At 38.8% G+C, this 27393-nt stretch overlaps 1 protein-coding gene across 1 annotated transcript in view; it reads right to left on the reverse strand.

The window, feature by feature from the left end:
- The window catches only part of PRMT3 (protein arginine methyltransferase 3), a 55416-nt gene extending 31292 nt beyond the window's left edge, over positions 1 to 24124 (reverse strand). The window contains exons 1-9 of the mRNA XM_056492390.1: positions 23935 to 24124; positions 23193 to 23275; positions 22083 to 22132; positions 20881 to 20983; positions 20309 to 20462; positions 16986 to 17127; positions 13889 to 13954; positions 8470 to 8591; positions 5530 to 5629 (exon numbers count right to left, since the gene is read on the reverse strand). Of these exons, the coding sequence (XP_056348365.1) occupies positions 5530 to 5629; positions 8470 to 8591; positions 13889 to 13954; positions 16986 to 17127; positions 20309 to 20462; positions 20881 to 20983; positions 22083 to 22132; positions 23193 to 23275; positions 23935 to 24074 (960 nt within the window). The 5' untranslated portion in view covers positions 24075 to 24124. The remainder of the gene's footprint in view (positions 1 to 5529; positions 5630 to 8469; positions 8592 to 13888; positions 13955 to 16985; positions 17128 to 20308; positions 20463 to 20880; positions 20984 to 22082; positions 22133 to 23192; positions 23276 to 23934) is intronic.
- Between the last annotated feature and the right edge of the window lie 3269 nt (positions 24125 to 27393).

Genomic DNA, 27393 nt, shown 5'->3' on the forward strand with positions numbered 1-27393 from the left:
ACTAAGACACATAAAAGGTGACATTCTCTATTAAAGACAACCCGAATGCACAGAACACCTTAAATTTTATGCTGTCCCATTATGTGTTTTTTACTAAAAAGCTGGCCATTTCCTTCTCAAAAGGAACATGAAGTTCCCTATTCTTTATATTTGCAAAGGTGAAACAAAATGTTCTCCAGCTAACAACAAAGCCCCATATAAACAAATCCAGACAGGAACAGAACTACACAGCACTGTGAGCAACTCTGTGCAAGCACACACCTGCCCTGTCTCATGCATGCCCTAGGACACACCCACGGAGTCCCCTGAATCCAGAGGAATGTGAATATTGCTACATTTCTTATATATCCTTTATATCTGTATTCTGTGTTCCTAACAGAATTATAAAAGGCTCATAAATCTTTGATGCCTTAATATCCTGCACTGTTAATTTTTTCCTTATTATTCAAATATACTACAGCCTTCTCGTATTCATTTCCATTTTAATTCAAAGCTACATAAAAATATTTTACCAACTGATCAAAATATAAGTATTCAAGTTCTTTTAGCTTTAGTGTTTCAGTATTTATACGATAATCCTTATGGAGAAAAAGAGTTTAAGCTCTTTAAAAGCATCAAAAAGTGGATTAGCATGTTTAGAACAGCAAGAATTAGTAGAATTTTTGATACAGCAAAAAAAAGGGTAAAGATAGAATTTGGAAGAATTGTTGAACTACTTGAATAAGCATTGTGTTTCCCCTCCACTATCTATCAAAGATGCATTTAATTATTTTCTATAACATTACCGAACCTGGTCTGGTTCTGCAGATTCCCAATACTGAATATTTAATGAGACAAAAAACAGCTATCAAATCACTGGCTCAGAGAGTCAACTTTATCTTTTTTTAATCTCCAGTGGTATAAAAAAATGTGCAGCATTTTCTTAAACAGAAGTTTCTAACTACAAGATTTCCACTGACCTGTAAAGTAAAGCAAGTTACAGAAGGTATGCAACACAGATTGGACAATGGATTCCGATCTCTAACACAGAATTTAACCTGGCATTAACAAATACACAAATACACATTAACAAATACAGAGTGTGGCCCACTCTGTAATGAAAAATTACATTTTATTTGACAAAATTCCCTCCAAACCTGCAGCACACTTAGATGACAAGCAGCAGCTACACATAAACACTTCAGCATGCTCTGCTGCAGCACCATCTCCCACATGCTAAGTATGCCTTCATGCTGATCTCTCATGTACAATTTAATTAAAAAAAAAAAAAAAAGAAAAAAAAAGGGGAAATAATTCATTACTGACAGAGCATGCTCAAAAATTTCAGAATCACAGCTTGACTTTATCATTATGCATACCCTGTTGTTTCCTAAACAAATAAAAGTGAGAACACCAAACCGGAAAATGTGAAGAGCAGAAAGGTGTTCCCAATTACGGGTGTTGACAAAAAAAAAATCATGCAAGGAAATAACTGTGTATACCTCACAGAAAGAGGGGAAAGGAGGAAGGAGAGAGAAGATGGTTTCCAGTGTTTCAGACATGCTCACTTCCTTTTCTTTTCCCTAGATCCTGAATGCCTCTGTTCACAGCCCATCCTCATGTAATTTCAAAATTATTTTTTAAAAAAGAAAAAGCAATACAAAAGTAAGAAAAGAAAAAGGAGAAAAGAAAATATTATATATCTGACCAAAGACATGATTAAAAGACAAGTACTGGGTTGTACCTGCAGTGTATTTTAATCTGATAGTCCATCTCTTCTCCAGTTTTATCTTGTATAACTCTACTGCATATTCAGCACCATAAACCACTGCATAAAATCCCCAATTTATGAGAACATGTATACTAACATTGTATTTGAGACAACCATCTCAGGCAATTGTCTCTCACAGCAAAGACTCTTTACAAACAAGAAATGCAGATATTCTCAAGTGAATAAACCTTTAGTTTTATGGTTTTATCTAGAGAAAGGAAGCAAAAGAAATACTGATGGCAAGAAACAGCTGCACACAGATGCAGCTGCGCAAGAACATTCCAGAAAAGCATTACATACATTTTGTTTCTGTCTGCACTCATCTTTTCAATAAGCAGGCTATGAAGCTCACAATTACCCTACTTAAAATACATGAGCAGTAATTCAGTCACTTTTGTATGTCATATTTTCCTGTCCAGGAATGCAAGTAAGTCTACACTCTGAATAAGAAGGGATTTATCTGTAGGTGACTTATGATACAAGCAGACAAGTAACAAAATATCAGAGACTGGTAGTAGTACACGAATTTTCAGTTACACAAATTAAGGTTTTTAAAGGCCTCACACATCAGAGCTCTATGCAGGCAAGTAGGATGATGCATCAGAAGCTTGCAGCCCTGATACAAACCATCAAACAGTCCTGGTCAGGGAAACCTCCACAAAAACAAGGTCAGAAGTGGTATTTTATATAAAATTCACCCATTCTTACATCCAAAAAACCTTTCTCTAAGAACTGACAGACTTTTTCCTTGGAGAATCTGTTTGCTTATTAGCACAGACTATTACTTGGCCAGTCTTGTACTCTTTCTCAAGGCAATGTGGCTCACTGGGTAAAGTGGCCCTTCAGACCACCTGCTCTCCCTTGTGCTCCTGGCTCATAGCACACAAGAAGTCCCTTGTGTCAGGTTGCAGACTTCACTGAAGTTTTGCTAAAAACAATGTCCAGCTGTCTTCGGAGCGAAAGTCTGAACAGCTTTATCTGGGCCTATCGAATTCCAAGAATCCCTCAATCTTCAGCAACCTGCCTTTTGGACACCAAGAGAACAGCTCACAACTCTTCACACCTCCTCCTGCCTTCCTCTGTGTTTTACACACTGGGTTGAATTTAACACAATCGTAGAAATGTCCTGGTATGATGCTGACATTGTCAAACACACAAACTTCAGATGTCACAAACTGAATTTAGTATGTTACAAACAAGTTCACTGCTAATTTTTTTCAGAGGCTTAAATAAAACCACTGAAGATATGGCTGCTCTTCATTCAGCCTGTAAACTCAGAACATGAGAAGAAGATATCCAGAGTAATTTAAATTGGGAAAGTATTATTTTGGAAGATGGCAAATATGCATTTGAAATACGAATTTCTACACAGACACACATGCACTCACACAACCCTGCCCAGTGCGTAATATTTAAGATGCTTCTCCCATTTATCCATAATTTAAGGGAACAAATTTACAAATGAAAGAGAGGGAAGTAGAGCAGTTTGTGGCAGTCATAGGTCACTTCTGCAATTAAGTAAATGATCATCAGAAACCATCACACTGAGATGCTTATTATGCAGTGCAGTACCTTTTGTAAGACACTGCTCTATGTGACAGCTTTTTCAGAAAGCCTAATCTAATCCTGGGAGAATGCAGTATTTTTCCTCTCTCTTGCCTCATATTTGTTTTTAATTTTCTGATGTTTCAGACACAGCTCTAAAGAAAAGCTCCACAAAAGGGTTTGACATTTACTAATCTAAAAGCAGCTTGTTTTCTAAACAGAATTGCAACTTTTCATATTTTTGTTGCAAAGAAAAAAAGTGAATTTTCCTGCCAGTCCTTACAGGTCCTCTGCATACAGAGGCAAAATCTGAGATATACTGAATTCTTTTTTGCTCTCATGCTTCAACATTTCCAACATTTCCAAGCACTTACATTCACATATTAAGAACTGATTTCACACTGTATCATGTAGGGAAGGAAATTAAAAAATAAATTCACACAAGAAAGCCAAAAAAAAGGAATCTTCATCTGCATTAGGCAACATAATGCTGCTTTCTGGACAGTGTTGGAACAGTGTGTACACTGTCCAGCTATCAATCTTACCCCACAGCATTGTCCTCTTTATCTCTGTCATGCAGAAACCTATAAAAATCCTAACATTCCTAAATATTTAGAATACTTAATTAAGTGAAGTCCACGTGGCTATGTAATTACGACATAAAAAGGTAAATTAGCACACAAAAGAAAAATATCCAACATTAAATATTTCATTTCTTACAAGAGTTGAGTTTTGAAAACCTTTGGGTCATCTTAGAGGCACTGGTTCACAACTTGACTTCAGCTCACCTGCCCAGGTTCCTTTTAAAACCAATTCTTGGTCTCCAGAAGGAGAAATGTGATTTTGTGAACATTTATCTTGGTGCATATATTATGCAGCTGATCAGAAGTTCCTCTGAAAAAACTGTAATTACATTTCTAGTGAAGCCACCATACTGTCAGAAAACACCAACCAAAGTGTGTTATTTTTAAATCACCGATTTAAGCCAATGGCTTAAAGTATCCCTGAAACTAGTGACCTCAACACTAAATTAAGATGATGCCTAAAATAACATACATTACAGAAGTGGAGGAAAACCTGCAGATTTCTACTTCACTGACACATGCAATAGTAAACAAATATATATTAAAAAAAAAAGCAAACCAATTTATTTTCATCTTTCCCTGAAAAGCAGGTAGATACATATGGATCCATAATGAGTGTGTGACCGCCCATCAAAGGCCATTGTTTATGGCAGAATAGCCACAGTTTGTTAAAAAACAAAACAAACACCTCAAAGAAACAACTAACATTGGGTATAAGTTTTACTACTGATCTTAAATTTCAGGCAGAAAGGAATTTTTAAGTCCCAACAGCTGGAAGTAGCATGAAGAAAACCTGTGTTTTGAAGTGCTTTTTTAGTGATATGAGGATACTGAATAGCAGAAGTTCACAAAAAAACCAGTTCAAAGAGATGTTTCCTACAACATTTTTGATATGGCATTCCTATGTCACTATGAAACTCAGGCTTGCACTGGGCTTTGTAACACAGATTTCTTTATTAGGATTAATGGCAGGTAGCAAGGAGAGGTGTGTTACAGTTATCGGTCACCACACAAAAAAGGTAACAGGCCAACAGCTGAAATCCAACGGACTCCAAAAGATGGCTCATTTAGACACTGCTGTCCATCACACTTATTTTGTACTTTTAAATTAGTGTTTTCACTGTTATGCTAAAACCCACCAATGACAAGCAATGCTGTTTTCTCCCAGTATTTGAAGACTTCCAAAGGCGGCGCCTCCCCTTCTTATCACCTTTCCTGCACAGTCGGCAGAGTCCTTAGCCGAATTTGCAGACTGAAGGTATTTTAGCCACCAGAATGAGCTGGCTAGATGACTAATACAATATTTCTTCATTACTTTCACCTGAGCAGCCACAACAGTATGACTGAGTGCTTTACAGATTTCCAAACCAACTACGTAACAGAAACTTTATCCACCCAAAGCAGCTCAACTGTACTTACAGAAGCTTGAATTGAAAGAGCTTGAACAAGAGGGACCAGGAATTGTGTCCCTGTACCACATAATCACCATGCCATCCCATGTCTGACATTGTCAAAGACACTGTTGGAACCATGATAGATGCTTTGGTTAAAAAAAACAACAAACTAGCATCACTTATAGAATAACTTTCCAAGTGAAATAAAACACATTTTCTTCTGAAAATAACTTGAAAAAATAGCCATGCACCTTACCATCCACTCAGATATAATTACATCCACTTTTTCCAAAGGCAGATGAACTTCCTCGATTCTTCCTTTGACTAATGTAATAATCTTTTCAAGTTTATTTAATCTGCAAGTCAAAACATGAACAAATTAGTTTCTATTTCAAATTTATGCTGTCAAGAGAATTATACTGACATCTATGTTTCACTTTCCTCCCCCCACAAACTTTTTGGCTTAACTAATCAAGAAGCACTAGAATGTACTATTCTCAGTTATACTTCAGAGGGAACATTTCCAAGTAGCTAAAAATTGCAGCAGATTTAGTGCCAGGAGAAGATGGCAGGCAGTAGATCTGTATACCTCCAACGTGCCATGCATGCAAATGTGCAAGTTCTAGAAACCAGGAAAACAGAGAAGACAATTTAAAACTGCTGGTCCTCTTTATTTAAAAGTTGCTTGCTTCCATTTCTCCTCCTCTGACCTCCACAGCAATCAGAGCCTACTCACCACACCAGGACAGCAATGGAAATTAACTTCCTTACAAAGCTGTTTTGCACGACTTGGTTTTTTATTTAACCAAACCAGCTGCTAAGTCACTGAGAACAAAGCTTCCCTCTAAATCAGTACTACAGTTATTCCACAGTAAAGGCGCCCTCCCCACTGTGATTTGGGCAAAAGCATCTGCAATGTTCAGTACCTGCAGTGATCAGGGATTACCTCACATGCACGTCATGGTACAACCATTCTGCGTAAGGAGGGAGGGACTGGGACAGGACTACAGCTTTTGAAACAAGAACTGCATCATAGTGAAATTATTAAGCGTGTAAATGCCTGAAATACACTGTTTTTCTTCTTGGCAAACCATATTAGCCTTTCTTGCACATATCTTTATTACCATGGCTATTCTTAGAGAGGGCAGAAAAGCATTCTCACCACAGAAATTTATCTTCCCACCGCAGTTCTTATCTCTGCTCCTTCCCTCCCTCTCCTGACATCTTACTCTTACGTTCTGCCTGGCTTTCAAGGCAGACCAGTAATGACATTAAAAATTCAATCTAAAAGACAATGGAAGAACTATGAGTATGAAGGGAGGGAAACGAAAGGGTCAAAGGCCTCCTTGAACACATGGGCTTTTGCAAAGATCAATTAAATCCTCTACACAAGACAGTCTTCTATTAGAAGACAGCAGTTCATTACTAATTACTAATTACTAATGAATATCATACTTAATACTCTAAATAGAAGTAAAACCAGAAGTTCAAAGTGAGGAATGTTAAAGACCTCCCACCCACAACAATAATTTAAGAAGGACTAAAAGACATCTAAAGAGAACTTTCTAAATGACCACATCCGAGGACATGATTTAAAACAACAGAGAGGAAAAAGATTAATTCATTACATACTCGTTTTCAATTATAATGTTTAAAAAAATCCAAACCAACCAATGTAGTTTACACATTATAGGAAAAACTGAGATTTAGGAAGTCTACTTCAACTTTCTATTCTAGCTTAAGAGTGCTGAGTGACAAAAATCAAGTCATTCACTGTGCTAGAAATCTTACAGGGACTATTCACAGCTAGAAAAAGGTAATCATTTAGTTCAAAGTAAGTTTATTTTTAAGGTTACTCAGGATATATATTCTTGTTTACTTAGACACACAGGTTGCATTATTTCCAGTAATTAGCATGATAGAAATTAACCTGAATCCTGGTAAAGACAAAAGCTTTGAGTACACACTAGAATCACAGGTAGAAGTATGCTCCAACAGTCATTTTCTAAGCTAGAGTTGTTTAGTGTTCCAATAAATATTTGTTACACCACTACGACTTTATCAGCTTTATGCCTTTAGGAAAAGTAGTTTTAACCAGACAAATATAAATTGTTTTGATGCGAATTGGAGACTTTAATCTGAATTGAACCTTTTATAGCAGAAAGTACCTATAAATGTGCAGCCTTAATGATGACTTGCTGTGTAGTTCAAGTGGCAATTCATCACTCTTAAGAGTTTAAGAGTTTTGATTAATTTTTTTCTTAGAGGTCTTCCTTTCTCCTCCCCAAAGATAATACATATTTACTATTACTTCTACTCTCCCCTAAGTATAAACACACAAAAGACTTTGTGCACTGGTTGAAAGTTATAACAGCCCTAAATATGTAATCTAGTATATTAGATACAAAACACTATTTCACATTTGCAACCATTCTGAAGATGTCAGGGACTCAAGGGAAAAGTTCTATTTAAGGAATGAGTTCTTGAGCCAAAAAAGCTTCTTAGTCAAACAAGCACTTAAGGTTTAACATGGTGCTTTTCCCAAGCGGATACTAATTTGAGTAATTTTACAGCATCCAAGTATGCAGTGCTGCACCAATGTGTGAGTGGTACCTAACAAATTCTGCACAACATTACTTCTGTGCCACTTGAGCTTGCACAAAAAAAAACTGTCACCCCCAAATTCTTCAGTATCTACCTGGATTTTATTTTCACAGTTGCTCTTACAAAATCCACCTAAATGAAAAACCTACAGGCTTCAGCTATCAACAGCGCACATCGACACTTACGCTTCTCCTACCTCATCCTAGGAAATCCTCTGTAAGTCTTCGGATGTCATTGCTTGATTTTTACATCTGCTCAGCCTGCCTAAATATCCTCTGCAGGCAAGGTAGTGACATGAGGAGTGGATAAATGAAAAAGGAGATGCGTCTAGACCATGAGGTTCAAGAGTTGAGAGGATGAGTACGAATCCTAACTGGTAGCCAGGTACCCTCAGTGTTCAGTTCTAGTTGTGATACTACTGAATGCCTTAAGCGACCTAACTGGACAGGATACACTCTCAACAAACAACGTTGAATTAGGGGAGAGCAGTTGACAGGGTAGGGCTTTTATTTAGTGTAAAACAGAAAAATTATAGAAATTATTTTAAATTCCTATAAAGAAACAGAAAACTAACAACCACAACTTCTCCCACCTAATGATGTCCACAGCCTCATAGATGATTTCAGATTGGTCAACTCCAATCACCTTCTTGGCACCTGCTTTGGCAGCAAACATAGAGAGTATTCCAGTTCCACAGCCAACATCCAAAACTACCTGAAAGGAATAAATGAAAGCAAAACAATCTTATTTTTAATCTTAATTTTGCTATGATTTTTTCTACACTTCATTTTACATCAGTGAGATACCACATTCCAACAAAAGGCATAAAGCATTACTGTTACATGCAGAGATATCCAAGTCAAACTGCAGTTATAACTCCCCATTCTACCATCTTTTCCAGGCAGACAATGAAGTCCCCTAATTCCAGCTGCACATGGGAAACAACAGCAAGTAATTAAGTGGGAAACACCTAAAATGTTACATGAAGAGGAGAAAAAGGATATTATAGCCTGAGAAATTTTAACCACTGAATCCCTAATAATTGAACTTAGCACTGGTACTGAGAAAACACATTCTAGCTGCAATTTTTAATCAAAATTTAATTAAAAGTTATTCAGTAACTTTATTTAGGAATACTCTGCTAGACATGGCTACAACGCCTCAAAACAGCTATGGCTCAAGATGACTAAATTTTAAAATGGTAACTGGCACACTTTTAATATCTGGAAATATTTTCTGTCTAGCATTACTTATAATCAAAATAGAGTGAAAAAAAATCCAGTTAAGATGTAATCCATAGAGTTTTCATGAAAGAGTGAATTTCACCACTACAGCTGGAAAAAGTATGCTGAGCATAATAAGATCCATGAAAATGCCTGGGTTTTTATCACAGATCAGCTACTACAGGAAGACTGAAAAGTTAAAAAATGTGAAGCAACTAAGAAAATAGTAGTGAATTTATGACTAAGCAGAGTTGAACTGCCAGCAGTTTTAAGCTTCAGAGTGATTTTACCAAGTAGCCTTTTTCAGGCCTTGCTATCATAACAGTGTATTTCTTCTAACTGCCAGAAACTTCTCAACAGCTAAAAACCTAATAAATGTGCTACAGTAGATTTCTAGGCTGAGTTCCAGGCATGATGTTTTTACATAATTACTGGGGCTAAAAGACATTTCTGGAGATTCTGAAGGTGTATTTTATTGCATTGGCCAGATCATCTGTGATCTTATTGTCAGACTCATATCTAATGTTTACTAATGGTGTTAAAAAACTCTGAGCACCAAACCTAAAAATGTTCTGAAGTTTGAAAATCAAAATAAGTTTTCTAAACACTATGTAGAGCCATTCATATCATGTACAGCATTTAAGCATGAACAGAATCAGAATTGTAAGGACAGAACTTACTTTCCCATACATAAGACGTAAACATGAGAGTAAGTAAAATTTACAATACAGTTAATTTAACAAGAACAATGAGTCGGAACTACCAGTCATAGCAAGAATTTATTACAAAGGAAAACGGACTTCACTGTCTCTTCTCCTATCAGAACAGAGTGCTGTAAAACCTGCCCTCACAGCTTTCATTACATTAAACATTCTTCCAAAGAAGGCATCAAATCCCTCACTAATTGATCCCAAATTTGAGAATTATAACCTCATTTTACAAAATATTTCAAGGCAATAACGCACCCTGGTTCTGATACACTTTCCAGCTTATCAGCTACTGATTGCTCTTGCTTTGGCACAATAAAACCTTGCATTTCACCTGACAAAGAGCAGCAAAGCAAATACTGGAATGCTCTGTACCTCAGGTCTGCCTGCCTTCCTTGTATACAATTCTATACATTCTGATGATGGATGCAGAACAACGATCCTGAAGCTAGCATGAATAAAACCAGCTGTTCATCCTCAGCTGTACAGTGTAAGGGAGCTGCTGCTCTGGTGGTCTGGGAAGCAGTGAATGAAGAATTGACTGCCACCTGTCTCGGCAGAGGCACTTACAACCTGGAAATAGACTAAAAAACAGTAGAAGGACCTTTCACAGCAGCTTGTGTAGAGGGAAGTTAGAGTTACTTGTTTCACCTGCAACTCTTTTGCAGCTATGTTTCAAAAGGAGTCAACTCTACAACTCAGAAGCTAGGTGAGAGCATGTTATAGCTACAGAAATCCCTGAAATGAATCTGCTGGAGACAGGAATAGAAAATAAAAATCAATATTCTTGCAGCTGCTGAAATCTCACACCCTCCAACATCACCTACTGTAACATTTCACCTATGGTAGTTAAAAAAAATCATTGAGACATGACAGCTGGAAGTCACAGCCAAAAATAAACCACTGTGAAAGAATCATCCTGATGTACAGTTGCATGAAAGAGAGCAATCATCACAAATTGGAAAAAAATCAAAACAGACACCACTTTGGACAGCTGCCCTGGTCACTTAGAAACCCAGATGGAACTCATCTAGCCTTAGGCAGTGGATGGGATGGAAAAGAGGCACTGGAGAGAAAATATACAAGTTGGCATACATGTGAGGAGGGGAAAGACAAGCAGAGTGATCATCAATTAGCCTAAGGACAAGGGTCTACAGCCCACACATTCTTGCAGTGATCACATATGGCCTCTCACCAAAGACCTGGAGCAGCTGTGAGCTGGAGCAGGGTGATTTCACTACACCACAACACACTACAGCTTCATATCCTCCTCTGCAGTCTAGGAAAAAGTGACATCCTACTTTCAGTGATAGAAAAAGTTACTTTAAACTCAGAAAAACGGAAGGCCAGGGACTCTGGGCATTAAATTCATTTCATCAATGAACTCTTAGTAGGACAGTAATTTAAAAGCTCCTTTTATTCCTTGAATATGGCACTGATGCTTGCCTCAGACTTCAGTCTTACAGCAAAAACTAAGCACGGCAACAGTGCTTTACTAAATTATTTTTCCACCCAAAAATACTCATATTGTAAAATAGACCACACTCCCTTTAACTGAGTATAGCCACCTTCATTACTCCTGCCAGGTATCTGAAGTGCCCCATTCCCATCTCAAATATATTTGACAGGTTGAAAACAAAGGAAGCAAAGCAGGATTCATTCAAGTTTTAACAATTTATTTTGAAAGCTGAGACAAAATAAACAAATTGACTGGTTCTGAATAAAATATGGATAATAAACAAACCTAGATACTCTGTTATCATATCTCATCATGCAATCACATCTCTTTAGTACCCTTAAGGTTACGATGCAAACTTGCATAAAAAGTAAATATAAAAATTCAGCTCTTTGAAGCTCCTCCCAAACTACCTCATAATTGATCACTCAGAAAACACCAAAAAGCATCAGTATGTACTTTCCAGGGAGGAATAACATAATATCAGGAATACCATATATAAGGAATAAGGGAGTTCTAGGAAACACAGTATCAGACTTTTTTTTTTTTTTTTTTTTTTTTTTTTAATTATAATTAAAATTTAAGAGAAAACAGCCTTTGGAATTTTCACTCATTAGTATGGTTCTGAGAGCATTATATGATACACTAAAGTAAGCAGTTTATCCTACATAGCTCCTTCAACAGAAGTCTGTAAGAAATACCATTTCAAAGCCAGATTTCTGCAGAAAACTGCATTTATTCTCCATGACATTGTACCAAGAGAAAGCTAGATTATTTGGCTAAGACACACAAGTTAAGCAGAGCACTGGTAACATGGATGGGGGATATTGGGAACTCAAAGCAATCATTCTGTCTTTCAGTTCAACCTCAACCTCATCACACCATGATGGGTTTGGACACACCAGGAATTTGAGGTAAGCTTGACCAAAAAACTGCTGTAAAAACCATGTTCAGAAATCAGTTTACAGATGATGCAATACTTCAGTATTTCTTCTGAGAAGTTGAATGTTTTTAGAACAGAGTAAGCACACACACTGCCTAAGCTGTTTCCTGAGTATGTGCATCCTGGGGCTGAAAGAACATTGACTCTTAACAGTTACATCACGGTTTGTTTTGAATGCTCCCAGCCTGTCCATACAGCACAGGAGAAACACCATCAATCATGAAAAATTACTGTTCCAGAAGGCCTCACATTTTGTGTAACTTCAGATCAGTCTTACCATGTGAAAACCTGCAGTTATCAATTTAGGGGCATCTGTGAAACTAAATTTCTCTTGGGAAAGTTTTCTTTCGTTTATTGATCTTTCTGCTTTGTTAGATGAGCAGCCCACCTATGAAGCCACGGGCATCATTTAAGTAGCTGACAGCATAATTCTACAACACTAATTCTCTCACTATAATCAAAGAGTTTAGAAATGTTTAGCAGAAACAGGCTTGTGACATGAACTGAGGCAAAAAGGGGAAGAAAATTATTTCATATTTTTTTTCTGCTTTAGTTGCCAATTGAAAACTGAGGTAAGACATACAAAGAATAGGCATTATCAAACATTAAAGTACTTTCTGCCAGGACAGAACTGTATCTCTTTCACCTCTCCTACAAAGAAAGGCTGAGAGGATTGGGATTGTTCAGCCTGGAAAAGAGAAGGCTTTGGGGTGACCTAATTGTCGCCTTCCAGTACCTGAAAAAAGCCTAACAGAAAGATGAAGAGAGACTCCTTTCAAGGGCCTGGAGTGACAGAGCAAAGTGAATGGCTTTAAATGAAAGAAAGTAGGCTTAGATAGGATACTAGGAAAAAATTCTTCCCTGTGAGGGTGGTGAGGCCCCAGCACAGGTTGCTTAGAGAAGGTGTGAATGACCTATCCCTGAAAAAAAACATTAAAGGCCGGGCTGGATGGGTCTCTAAGCAACCTGGTCAACTGGAAAGTGTCCCTGCCCATGGCAGAAGGGTTGGTACTGGATGATTCTGCAAGGCACCTTCCAATCCAAACCATCCTATGGCTCTATAAGCTCAAAATACAACGAATTCATCAGAAACAGCCAGCAGAAATAAAAAAGACAAGAGGACTATTACTATACAGGGGTTATAACCACTGCAAGATCCTATCTGTGAAATCCCTCCTCACTGCAAATGAAGTACTAGCTCACAATTCCAAGCCCTTTAATAACAACCACCCAGTCTGGACACACTAAACAGCACTAATTCAAATTCGTTCCACACGAGTTCTTTTCCAGCTCTAATTACATAGAGCTTCCAGGACATTTTTAGTGTATCAGGCATACATAGAAATTCACTTAATCCTGGTAAAGACCCCTCAGAGAGATTCCACCTAATATCCTCGACAAGAGAGGCTCAACTTCACCCTGCCAAGATAATTAATGAGCCCCCCGCCATGGCACACAGCACAATGACAATAGAGTTCACCACTGCTCTTATCAGCATGCTGCACCCTCCAGCAGCTCAACAGCTCTCCACCACCTAATAAAGCCAGAGCACATTAAATCAAATCAAATTCTGGCACTGTGATTCTCCATTTCCAGAGCTACCGAGCAGCTAACCTACTTTCTACCATTTGAGACAAAATAAACCAAAGAAATTACTGTATCCTCTGAGCAGTTTTACCCACCTTGTCCTTGAAGATATGTGGGTTTTGATAGATGAAGTCACGATAGCTCTCCGTACGGACTTTATCCTATCAGCCAAAGAACAAAGAGGGTTCACTTTTTCTGCTTAGGTACAGCATAAAATTCAAAAATGCTGAACAACTTGCTTTTCAACTTGGCCTAAAGATGCTTTGCACATACTGTACTTATATGGGCCCTACAATCATGACACTTCTGCGTAATAATATTGCACAATTTACTGTGGCAAATGAAGCCATTCCCATTGCCTCAAATGGGAACCATTTTATGGTTTCCTGATTCTGTCTTTTCTTTTGAATGTTTCAAAGCTCTTAATACATGTTTATCACTAACCAGGAACAGCAGTAATACAGTGACAATATTATACCAACTTAAATAAAAACTTCCTATACAATGGTGGAAATCTGAACCACAAGCTGCTCATAGAAAGTTCTGTCTAGATTTGTTCTCTGACACCCTGTGACACAGAGATTTCTGTTAAAAAAAAAAAAAAGTTATGCATCAAATTAACTTGGTTTTATTTCTGAACAAGCTGCAAATTTGCAATCCTGATGACAAGCTAGTAGTTAAAGCTTTACAGCCCATTTGATGAAAGTCCAATAAGAGTAAATAAGTCTGATTGAAATACAACAGGGCCAGAGAAACTGGAATATTTTCAAGCTTAGAACAAAACATACATAGGATCTCAGTATATAAAAGCCCACAGCATAGCTTGGTTAGCCAGCAAGGTAATCTATTAAAACATTGATTCTCTTAACATGCATCAGCAGGTATACAAATTGACAGCCCAGTATAGGTTTTGGAGTTTCTGTTGCAGTTCAAGAGTTATAGACAAATAAAAAAAAAATTCAGCAATTTTTCGTCTAGTGCAAATAATGCTGAAGTACAAAATCCCAGTACTTTTATTAAATCTAAGGGATTTTTCTACTACAGAAAGCTAAGAATTTCTAGAAACAACAGAGAAACAGAAATTTTGTACAGTGAGAAAGAACAAAGTCTACTCTAATAAAAGAACAAGATCAAGAACAGTGACTGAGAAGATTTTTATGATAAAAACTCTGGAGACAAAAAATTTGAGGCTTGAGAATCCTAAAATCCAGCTTTAGATGTAAAACTACTATCACACACACTATGCAAAGAAGCAGATGGGTTTAATTTAGGAAATTCTGCTTTAAGGTCCTGCATAATTAACATATTGGTTTTCTATAATGTTATATTCACAGCAACTATTTTTATTACTTCACCTCTACTGTAGTATATAATAGGATTTTCTGGAAGGATCAAAAAAGTTTAAAAATAAATAATCAATCGAGAAAGCAGCCAGCTGAAAAGCTTCCAGCCTTGCATTCTGCCCCTCACATTGCTTCAGCACAGCCCCAGCACAATGCAGTTGTAGCCATGGCCATGAACTTCGGGTCTCTATTCACCAATCCCCTTCTCCCACTCGATATTACCATGTAATACTTTCTTGGTTTAACCAAAATGGTAAAAAAAAAAATTAAGATGACAGCCAAGAAATTCTCAAGCAAAAAGGTAGAGCAAGGGAAACACCAGTCACTTGGCAAGCATGAAGTAAGAATATTCTTGCTCCACCACTGAAGTATTTGCAGAAAAAAACCCCAAACTGAAACACTGTCTTACCACTACCCGGCATAAGGAAAAAACAGGGTTTCAAGACTAAACAGTTTCAGAAAAGGGCTTACCATTCAGATAGCAAGACTGCTTCCTTAGAAATGTTCATGTAGTAAGCTACTATATTTATGTAAATATGGTAAACAGGAAAAAAATATCAAAGTGAATGTCTAGCATAAATGAAAAATTTAAATGTGCACACAATAAAAATAATAGTTTTCCTATGTTCTGGAAAGTCAAAAGTCTCCTTAAAAGCATTCTAACAAACATACCCTTAGATCAGTAAAATACAATTTTGTACCAGTCTCCTTGTGCAGAGATGCAGATTTATAGTAAACTTTATGAGCCAACAGAAAGGCTTTTCATCCTAGAACCTACATTATCTCAAATGACAGCTTTATACAGCTGCCAAACCAAATATCTATAATTTTAATTTACATTCAAGTTACATTTCAGTTGTATTTCTACAGATTACACATTTCAGAAAACATTCTTCTACTTCTGCCGCCATCTCTGTGCTTCTGTAAAATCTCCTCCCCTTAATAATAAGCTCATACTACTACATAATAATAAACATACTACTACTACATAATAAGTCATACTACTCTTAACACAGATTCATGTGTATTTCTGCATTGGGGCCACTAAACGATTTACAAAGCTGAAAGCTTTATATGCCAGCTGCAGGCACAAAGTCACTTCACAGATCTGTATTCTGCCTCAACTTTAGACAGAAATTTTATTTATTTATGCCTTAAAATGATAAAATTGCTTATAACTCACAAAACTATGACTTTTTCTCTGAAAGGAAGCACTAAAACATTTTAATTTACAAGTTAATCTTAAGTTGTTGGGTTTTGTGCTTGTTTTTTCTTATTTTAAATTTAAAAGGGCATACATAGGTTTGCCTTTGAGAAGTTTTAAGTATCTGGTTTTTTTTATCTTTAGGATATGAAAGGAGCCTACTGCTCCAGCTGTTCAATAGCATGTTATCAATACACTGAACAGTGCATAAGTAACAATTTCTGTTCACCCAGTGCAAGAGAAAACCACAATATTTGAGAAATGGTCTTGTCAAACAAATTGCAATTATGAGGAAAATGTAAAACTGAAGAAAAATATTCACTGTCTGTGCTATGTTTTATCCTTCATGTTTAAACAAGTAGGGAAAAGCTGATTTTGGCAAGGTAGGGCTGTGGTACAGATATTATAATATCAAACATAAATGTAAATGATTTTATGTTCCTAATGCTCCCCTCAAACAGAATTTATACAAAGGAAATCAAACTGAAGAACGGTCTCTCAGCCCAACTACGACAAAAAAACCTCTTCTGGACAGAAAGGGTTAAAAATGCAGCTGCTCTGCAGTATATTTATAGGCACACAGCCCACTTTGTTCCATCTCTCCTCTTCAGTCCTACTAAGACGCAGTGGCGATCACTTTCTAACCTTTAGCATCTCTTCATGTATCCCATAATGCCCATAGGAGCTGAAGTAAACGCCATCCTCGTCCTCCTGAAGGTCTGCAATGGTGCTGGATGATGAGCTGCTCCTGACATCCGTGTTCATCACAAAATCCTGAGCAAATTGTCTGTAATCAATTTGAAATATACCCCTGAGACGTGTTCATGGGACCATGAAAAGGAGGCTGGGCGGGGGGGGAGAAAGGGCTTGGGAGAAGGAAGGAAGTCAGGCTGCCCAGGGGCTGTGCAACAATGGAGCAGCTTTAGGTGTGCACATCCTCCCTCTGCAGGCTCCTCGAGGGTGCTGCAAGGCCGCACTCCCTCCAGCACCCTCTTGCAAGCCCTGCTTTCTGCTTGCAGCAAGCAACTACCAGCCATGAAATATTGAGAGAGAGCTTCTATTTTTACAGTAGAATTATCTATTTTGCACTTGCTGGTATAAAAGCCAGCACTGCAGTGTCAAGGTGTTTCAGGCTGTGTAATGCAGGTACAGACTCAATACAAAGAGCACAAGAACTGCAGCCCACAACAATACTGGAAGACTACTGGAAGGGAGAAGAAAGCATTTTAAAACTGAGGCATTTAGGTGAAAAGAAAACAGAGCTTAAAATTCAATTTATTACTTTAATTTCATGCTGCTTATTTTCCCTCCTCCCTAGCCTTGCACTCCTACAACATGTAAAGAAAGGCTAAGAGAGTTGGAATTGCTCAGCTTGGAGAAAAGAAGTCTTCACGGTGACCCCATTGTGCTCCTCAATACCTAAAAAGGCTATAAGAAATACGGAGAGGGACTTTGGACAAGAACAAATGGCTTTTAAACTCAAAGACAGTAGGTTTAGACTGAATATTAGGAAGCATTTTTTTACTGTGAGAGCAGAGAAGCCTGGCACAGGTTACTCAGAGAAGCTGTGGATGTCCCACTCCTGGAAGTGTCCAAGGCTAGGCTGGATGTAGCCCTGAGCAACTGGGATAGTGGGAGGTGTTCCTGTCCATGGCAGGGGGGTTGGAACTGGATGAACCTTAAGGTCCAAACCGTTCTGCAATCCCCAGAAATTCTCATTCCTCAAAGCAGGTTTCATGACAAAATAGACAAATCAAGAGGTTTATAATGAAAATAGTATTAGACATGAACAAGCAGATCATAGTACACCCACAGCGAAGAGAAAAAGCAAACACACTTTAGCCAGACAATATTCCTCCAATGTCTACAGTCCAACAGCAACAAAAGCTGCATAGACTACTCCTAAGTCACAGACACCCACCTTTAACCACTTTCTTAAATGGGAACTTCACATACAGAAACTAGTAGGTAACAATTCACTACCAATACCCCCTTATAGGACAACAAAACAAAAAATACTATTTTCACTCTCAATAGACATCTCAAATACTTCCCTGATCAGCTAATTTGGATGGGGAAGAGAACATGGTAAAGGATTTTGTATTGAAATTTTGTCAGTTTCAGAAACTTCCTATATTTGCTTACACAGAAACTGTCTGGATCTTATTTTTAATATTGCTCTTTACCATAGTACTCTGCATTTTCTTTACTTTTATACAAATATCTACATGATACAATTTTAATCTTTCACAAAATGGATTATATGACATATAATTAAGTATAATTAGCACTTTATTAAATTTAAAATTATTTAAGCCAATAGTTCCTCTAATGTATGCATGCAATACAAGCACCAAAGAAACTCCAAAGACAGAGCTGCCCTGCTGTCTTTTTAATCAAGAAAAAAGATAAACCAAAAGCCATCACCTCTAAAGAGGTTACAGATTAAAAAACTCAGCATAGACAAGCTGTGCTCTTAAATCTCTAAGTTAACATCTAACGCTAGAGGTGATTTGATTTACAGAAATGTTACTGTCTTTATTTCACCTGAAAGAGAGCAGATGATATTCTGTGGAATAACCTCCAGCACAAACCACTGAGTTATGGCATTTAGACTACTACAATGAAACTGGCTCATCTGTCCATAATTTAAAACCATGCTGCTTCATCAGATCTACATCTGGCTACTTTTGCTGCCAGTCGATCCCTGCTGAATTAAAGAGGCTGCATTGAGAAAGAACAATTACAGGCTGCCTCTTACAAGAGCAGAAAACTTGATATACTAACTTAAAAAAATCTATAAGCCTCACTGAAGTTTAGAGCTCAAATGAAATTGCTACTCATGACCTGAGAAGGTTTCTTTTTGTTTTAAATGAAAATGAACAGAACACAAAGAAGGCAAAAATACCCCCAAGTTTTTGGAGCCCAATGGCAAATTTCTTTCATTCTTACTGTTTATGATAAATTAATACATAATGTACACAGAGATAACCTGAAAAGCACTGTGTGCTATGGAGTACAATTTACAAAATTCAAACTCATCTGAAGACAAAACTGATCATTTTGGACATAAATTCACAAGTTCATAAGTTCACAGCTGAGAGGATTTGAATACATAAATATATGTTGGTGAACTTAGTTATCTGTAGCATCAAATATGTACTGTCAAAATGTACAACAAATCCTTAAATATATTTTACGACACAAGGATTTTTGCTGATTAACTTCTCACACAAAAGAACATGAATTATTTTTCCAAGTCTCTTAAATATAATTTCAGTTCCTCAGTGCCCAATCAGTGTGATCTTGAAATGATATGTTTGTATAGGATTTAAATGAAGTTTATACTTCCATGTTATCCATGAGCATCATCAATCCATATTTTGCAGACTTCAAGATTTAGAAGTAGCTATGGGGATGAACTGACTGTGATGAACTGAATATTCTTACTACCCTCATCTGATACCAAAACCAGAAGCAGCTGAAAAAAGTTGATTTACTAATCTCACTGAGAGTCTCCCCAAACTGTAACTGAACTCTACTAACAACTACTGTTTGAAGCCAACTCTGAACATATCTGGACTCCTGTATTTAATTTATCAGTCTCTCTCTCTTCTCCAGTGTGTGCATCCTCAGTGTTTAAATTCCTGTCTAAAGGATTAACAGAAAGGTGTCTCAAAAACAAAGAGTAGTCTGAAGGAAAATATCTGTTTCTGAATTACGTGCTTGCTTAGCTTTCCTAAGCATACTTTGCTCTTTCAATCTGTGCAGGTTTTTGTGTAGTTTTCACAAACCATCTACAAGACATTTATTAACCATCTACAACAGACAAGTCAAACCTACAGTCCCACCCCCGAGGTTTATTCCATAATTATGTTCTACTACTTTCAATTTCTGTTGGTCTTTGAACATGAACATCTCACCTAAAACACATCAAATAAAAACACTCCAAAACTTCAGACACTTACTTCATTTTCTGAAGATCATCTTGTGCTCTAGCCAAGGCTGCTTCTGCGGCTCTGGCTCTGTGTTCCACATGTTTTAATTGTTCAAGGAGCACCACAGTATCACTTAAACCATTAGAAGGCAAAACTTTTACAGGTTCGCAAAGATCTTCAATGTCTGATGAAACAGGAAGGAAAAAGGATACCTACCAGTCATGTATGGCTTCACAGCAGATCACAAACATTTCATACTACTTCTGTCTTTGGATGCTTTGTACAAGCTGGTTGTTTTACAAAAGCCACTGAATTTGACAGGGCTAACTACAGAACACAAGACCAGGCAGAAAAAGCAAATATACTAAAAGCAAGCTATAAATTAAAGGCAAATAAATCCAGAATTCAGGCTTCCTTAAATACCAATGTTTGATTATTTCTAGAAGAGGAATCTGGTTCAGATATAATTGAATTAGATATAATTAGTACATGGACTTTCTCAGAAACATAAATTGAGTACGAGTAACAATGCTTCACATGTCATGAACTCTGATAATATATTTACCCCACAAAGCAGGAGTCATACTGAAGCAGTTCCTTACCAAACTGAAGCAGGAGATCATCTTCCAGTTCTGGTTTCAAATATTCCTCTCCTTCCCAAGGCAGAGGGCTGCTAAGAGAACTCAAATATGCTCCAGTTGGTCTCTAGACAGGAGAAGAAGATGCTAAGTTTCTTTGAAAACACCAGCCCTTCAATTCCATTCAAGAAAACAAGGCAAAGACATGTTCTTTCACACAGTAAAATATTCAGGATATTATTGCAGGAGCTTTGTAGCAAAGGCTGGGAAAGCCTAAGGCAGCTCCAGGATCAAGGAATTCAGTGCAAGCACTAATGCACAGCACATTGATAGATATTGAAGGATACTTGCAGGATTGCACTGCTCTCAGGAAACAGGTTTACTCAGGTGTTTGGCTAATCAATAAATCCAAGATACTAATCCTGTCAGGTGCTCTTACATGAACAGTGCTGTAGGAACAAAAGTCAGAAACACTATATTGTCTCCTGTTTGCATCCAGTTAATACTTTGTCAGGAAAAGACAAGTCAGTTTTGGACTTCAGTTTTTGCTTTTCTGTATTTACTCTACATAGTTATGCACTGAATAACTACTTGAGGATTTAAGACTTGAGGACTGAAGTAAAAAATATTTAATAAGGTAAGATGGTACTGAGTTTTAACCTAAACTTTTAGGAAATAATGAAGGAACAAAGTCACAAGACACACAAAATATATGAAGGCCTATCTTAAAGGATTAGGTTCCCATTAGCTTTCCTGAGTAAGGTATCATTTTAGGAGAGTTTTAAATTCTGTAACTTAAGGGATTAGGTATTGTCCTTACTAAGTAGGGGTTTGGCCAGCTCAAACCCTCAGAAAGGCTTTTACATCAATACACATGGAAGGACTGAGAAACTTAAGTTCTTGAGAAGTGAGCCCATTTCTGATGCACGACAGCAGAGTCAAAGGCCCAAAAAAACCAAATAAAATAAGATGATACTACATAGCATGGAAGCTTTGGCAAATCTCAATAACCTCTTTTGAAAACAAACCAACGCATTAATTAAATATATTTAAAACTAAAACAGCCTCATATCTAGATAAACCGATTAACAGCCACTTTAATTCCCGTGATTTCTTTTTCTAAAACAACAATACAAAATCTCACGCAATTATTAGAAATGGCCAAACTGAAAGCATAGCACTATTCTCCAGAGTCAGAACACAGAAGCAGTAGGTGGCACACCTACCTTTAATCTGACAAAGTTTATTAGTTTAATGTATCCATAAAAATCGAGTCCTGAGAGGAATAAAAAAAAAGGGAGAGAGAATTTGCATTACAGAAAAAACCACATTTTACAGTTACATGAATACTAATTACCTGTTCAATTGGTAATTCTTTCAAACTTCCCCTTGGGTGTACAACACTATCTGGAGCAGTATTCCTATCTAAAGTTTGCCATCTATAATTTTCTTCTCCTTAGGACTAACCCAGGAAATCCTCACTCTCAGGGCAAAATGTATTTGCCAAAAATTAAGAACAGAACACATCCAAAATGGGAACTATAAACAGGGATTTCATTCATTTGGCAAGCAAGTACAATAGAACAGCCACTCCTATCTCCTACCAGCTACCTTGCTGACATTTTAGGCTCCCCTTGTTGTGCTCCCCTGTTCATTTTCTTAGCTTTCTAAAGAATGCTTAAAAGAATGTAAACTGATTCTACTGACCAAGAACACCTACCAATATTGATTTAAAATTGCCACCTTGGCAAAAGAAATAGTAGTTTAACTGTGTTTTCTCCCCACAAACAGCAAAGATAAACCCAAAATACTTTTTCTTGGATTTTAGACAGAAAACAGATCACACAATATCTTACAATATATAATGACAGCTTCAAGTGACAGCTGGCCTTAAACTCGGCTAAAAAGAATTTAACAGACACGGAAGGGTAGCCTTCCTGTGATCACTTGAAGGACATAAACAATGGGGCTCTGCTAAATACTGAGCCCAACAAGAGCATCACTGGTCAGGCAAGAGCTCCCAGCAGATCAGATCAGATTGATCATGTACTGTCTGGCTCAGGTCGTCAAGTAGGCAGTGAGGAATCAGCACAAGCCAGAAGAGCTCAAGTTCACTTTTGTCACTGGTTGAGAGCTTTACCAGTAGCAAAATCATGCAGGAAGCAGCCAGTATAAAAAAAATGTATAAGCATTTTTCTACAATAGCTCATCTTATTCAATCTTGGCAGCTTCAGCTGTGAACTAGAAGATCAGTTAGAAACAACTTAATATTTGCAATTTATTTTAAATGCGATACTCATACACAAAAGGAAATGACAAGTCATGAAAAACCTTACCGTGTTTCTGGATCACATCACTAACATCAAACTGATGCTCTGTTTTGCAGTGGGAGAACACAGCTTGAGGAGAACTAAACAACCTGCAAATAACAAACTATTATATTATATATGCAATATTGACACATTATGTTCTAACTTATGAGGGCTATGTGCTGTTCTGATTTACTGGGCAATTCAGAACACATTTCCTGCCTTTGAGAAAGGATGACCAGGCACTGGCTTACATGCCCTACAAAGAAGTTTTTAGTTTTTTTGTCAAACATTTTGAAACAAAAGCCAATGAACACAAAAATTTTGTTTGGCAAAACCACAGATCTTGTTAACTTCCAAACTCCTGAGAGCAAAGCCTGCGTTAAACCTGAGATCTAAAAACCACACCAACACAAGGTGTGTGGGGCAGCTTGATCTGCTGCATTGAAATAAAAACTCTCATCTCGATACTGCGATGGCGAAAAGATTAAAAAAAAAAAAAAAAAAAAAAAAAAAAAAGAAGAGAGAGAGAGAGAGAAGAGCGTCCACGCTGCTTCAGCACGAAGGAAGGACATTACCACGTTACTCCCTCCTTCAGTCCGAACTCAACACACCTTTGGCTCCAGAGGCCGTGTACACGATCAACAAGCTACAGAACGAGGCTACAAAGTAGGAATTCACGATCTCCCTCCCGCAGGCCGAGCCCGGGCGCTCGCAGCGCAGCGCACCCAGCGCAGTGCGCTCCTCACGGGGTCCCGCGGGCCCCCACCTGTCGCAGAAGAGGCAGCGGGTCTGCTGGGCCGCGCCAGCACCTTCCTCCTCCTCTTCTTCTTCCTCCTCCTCCTCCTCCTCGTCGCCCCAGGCGCCCTCGCCGTCGGACAGCTCCAGCACCTCCTCCTCACGATCCATGTCCCGCCGCCGCCCCGCGCGCGCCGCTTCCGGCGGCGGGGCCGGAGCGGGGCCGCGCGCGCCCCCTGGCGCAGCCTCCGGCCGCGGCCGCTCCGGGCTGAGGGGCGGCCGGCGCCATCTTGAAGGAGGGAGGGGCAGCAGGACAGAGGCACGGAAGGACGGCGGGGCTGAGGGACGGAGAGGTAGCGGGACACCGGGAGCGTCCCTCGGCCATTCCCCGGCACGGGAGGGTGTTTTGTGTTTCAGCGCGGATCAGAAATCTCGCCGTCCGCGCTTAGGAGGCTCCTGGCTTTTTGTGTCTCGCAAACGGCGCGGCTGCGATGGGAGGGTTAAAGGGAAGAGCGCACGGTTTTGAATGTCAGCTTTTAAATAAAGTTTAGCGACAGACATAACCGCAGAGTTACAGAAGCGATGAGGTTGGAAAAACCTCTGAGGTCATCGAGTCCGACCTGTAACCAAACACCACTTGTCAACCAGGCTGTCCACAAAACTCGGATTCATTACCCAGTGTGCTACAAGCCAATAATGCACACTCGAGAGATGTCGATTATTTATTTCAGAGTTGCACAAGGCTGGGTGCTCAGTGGTATTCCACAAATAAAGCACACGAACTATCAGAGCTTTTATTTATACGTTATACACTGTTTATACATTTCAGCAAAAGAATTAGTGTCCATTAGCTACAAGCTACATAGTTTTCTTATTAATTAGTATTCTATCTTCTATTGGTTAAGGAGTCTCTTCCTCCTCGTTAATTAGGCCGTGTGCTTAGTCTTTATTTGAGTTGGTGGTTTCTTGGGTTGGTGCTATGAGTCCCTGGCCGTGATCTTCCCCTTCTGCACTTACCGTTTACCCAGCTGGAACTGATTGCAGCACAATTGCTGGGTTGTATTGGTTTCTTCCTTTTCTTCGAGGTTCTACCAAATGTCCTTATCGCACATAAATTCTGCATTTTTTGTGTCAACTATCAGGGGTATGTCCTTCTTCCCAAGCTTTGTTAACCTCCCGCTAGGTATGAGATAATTGAAGCATGTCCAGCCCTAAATCTTAACAAGATAGTTCTACAAACAAGAAATTTGTTTTTCTAACACCTGGAGATCCCTTAGAGCTCGTTAGTGGCTCTCAATTAGATTAGATTAGATTAGATCTCCCATGCTGTTGATTAGGCTTGAAAGTATGCCACAGTCAAACGATATAAAACGTTATTTCTTAAGAAAATTTTACATATTCCACATTTTGCAACAGGACCCTGGCGCTAAGTGTCACATTTAGTCTTTCCTTAAACACCTCTATGGAGAGTGCCTCCACCACCTCCCTGGACAATCCATTCCCATGTTTAATCACCCTTTCTGTGAATAAATTCTTCCTAATTTCTTTTATAACTGAGACCTCATTCAGATGCAGAAGCTAAAAAGTGGTTAAAAACTATATAGAAAACAAAAGATTGAAGCTTACCACTTGAAGAACATAATTAGTGCCTGATATTCCAGTTGGGTTACTGAAGCTCCTTCATTTTTCTTGATGTTTTGTGCCTGACAGAAACACACATCTCTTTAGAAGCAAATGGTGCTGGTTCCCAGGGTTCTCCTAAGCAGGATGTGGTGGGGGAAATGTTGAAGCTGCAATTTTTACAATGTGTACCCTCAAAGTGTCTAAGTTTATATCTGTGCTACACAAATATTTCCAAAAATAATGAAATTACTATTTCATCTGGAACCTGACCACCTTATATGATGGCAGGAGCAGAGGTATGCTCTGCATCCTGCTAAAACTGCTCTGAGCCAGGTGCATTTGTGCAGTGTTTATTCCCTAACATGGCATACTTAGGAAATTTCCCATATCTCACTGCTGCTGTCAGTCAGCTGTGCCTCCCTAGGCATCACACATTTTTAAATGGCTTCTTGTACTTTTGGATCAAATTGGTTATCTGTGAGTAGGTTAAAAAGTTAGCGAAGTTTGCAGGCCTCTGCATTGGCACTTTGGTTCAGGGAGATTGAACATACCCTTTAAAAGCTGATTTGCCGAACTCCCCCATTTACTATGCTTTGGTGCTCAGCACGGTCACACCACATCAAATGGATTCCTTTTCCAAATGAAGCTACTGGGTTGCTCCAGAGCTGCCATCACAGGAAAAAACTACAGCTACTAGCCCAAAGTGAAAATCTCGAAGGTACCAGGTACTGGATTTTCAGCACCACGTTTTGCTACACTTGTGCCACACTACTCACCAGGTCAGACATAGCGGTAGTTTCCTCCCTTTCCATCTTGTTTTTTGTAAGAAGCTAATCTACATTACATGTACATTAAGTAAGTTTGCTGACCACACTAAACTGGGAGGAGCTGTCAATTCCCTTGAGGGCAGAGAGGCTCTGCAGAAAGCCCTGAGAAATCAGAGAAGTGGGCAATCAACTGTGTGGAGTTTAACAAAGCAAAGCACCAGATTCTGCCCTGGGGACAGGGCAGGCCTGGTTGTGTATATAGACTGGGGAATAAGAGGCTGGAGAGCAGCACTGCAGGAAGGTACCTGGGGGTCCTGGTAGATTGAAAGCTGAATGTGAATCAGCAGTGCCCTGCAGCCAGGAGGGCCAGCCCTGTCCTGGGGTGCATAAGGCACAGCATCACCTGCTGGGCAAGGGAGGGGACTGTGCTCCTCTGGTCTGAGCTGGCACGGCCTTACCTCGAGTGCTGGGGTAGTTTTGGGTGCCACGATATGAGAAAGACATGAAGCTGTTAGAGAGTGTCCAAAGGAAGGCCATGAGAATGGTGAAGGGTCTGGAGGGGACGCCATGTGAGGAACAGCTGAGATGACTTGGTTTGTTCAGCCTGGAGGAGACTGAGGGGAGACCTCATTGCAGTTAAAGCTTCCTCATGAGGGGACAAGACTCAAGGAAGCAGCATGAAACTGAGTTGGAGGAGGTTTAGGTTGGATATCAGGAAAAGGTTCCTCACTTGTAACATAGTTGGGCACTGGTACAGGCTCCTCAGGGCAGTGGTCACAGCACCAAGGCTAGCAGAGTTCAGGAAGCATTTGGACAGAGCTCTCAGACACATAGTGTCACTCTTGGGGTGATCTGCGCAGGACCAGAAGTTGGACTCAATTATCCTGATAGATCCCTTCCAATTCAGAATTCTTTGATTCTACAATATTTATTTTACAAAGGGTGAGTCTGCAACAGTACTCTATATGTAGCTCTCAATGTAAGGGAAGGTACCAAGTGTTTGTTTATACATTAAAATCATTGCTCAGCAGAGTGACGGTCAGCATTATCATCATCTTTGCAGTTTTTGGTCATTTGTAGAGCAGTGTAACCAAGGGTCT

This window comes from Oenanthe melanoleuca, chromosome 5 (genome assembly GCF_029582105.1).
Source record: "Oenanthe melanoleuca isolate GR-GAL-2019-014 chromosome 5, OMel1.0, whole genome shotgun sequence".
In the NCBI taxonomy this organism is placed as follows: Eukaryota; Metazoa; Chordata; class Aves; order Passeriformes; family Muscicapidae; genus Oenanthe; species Oenanthe melanoleuca.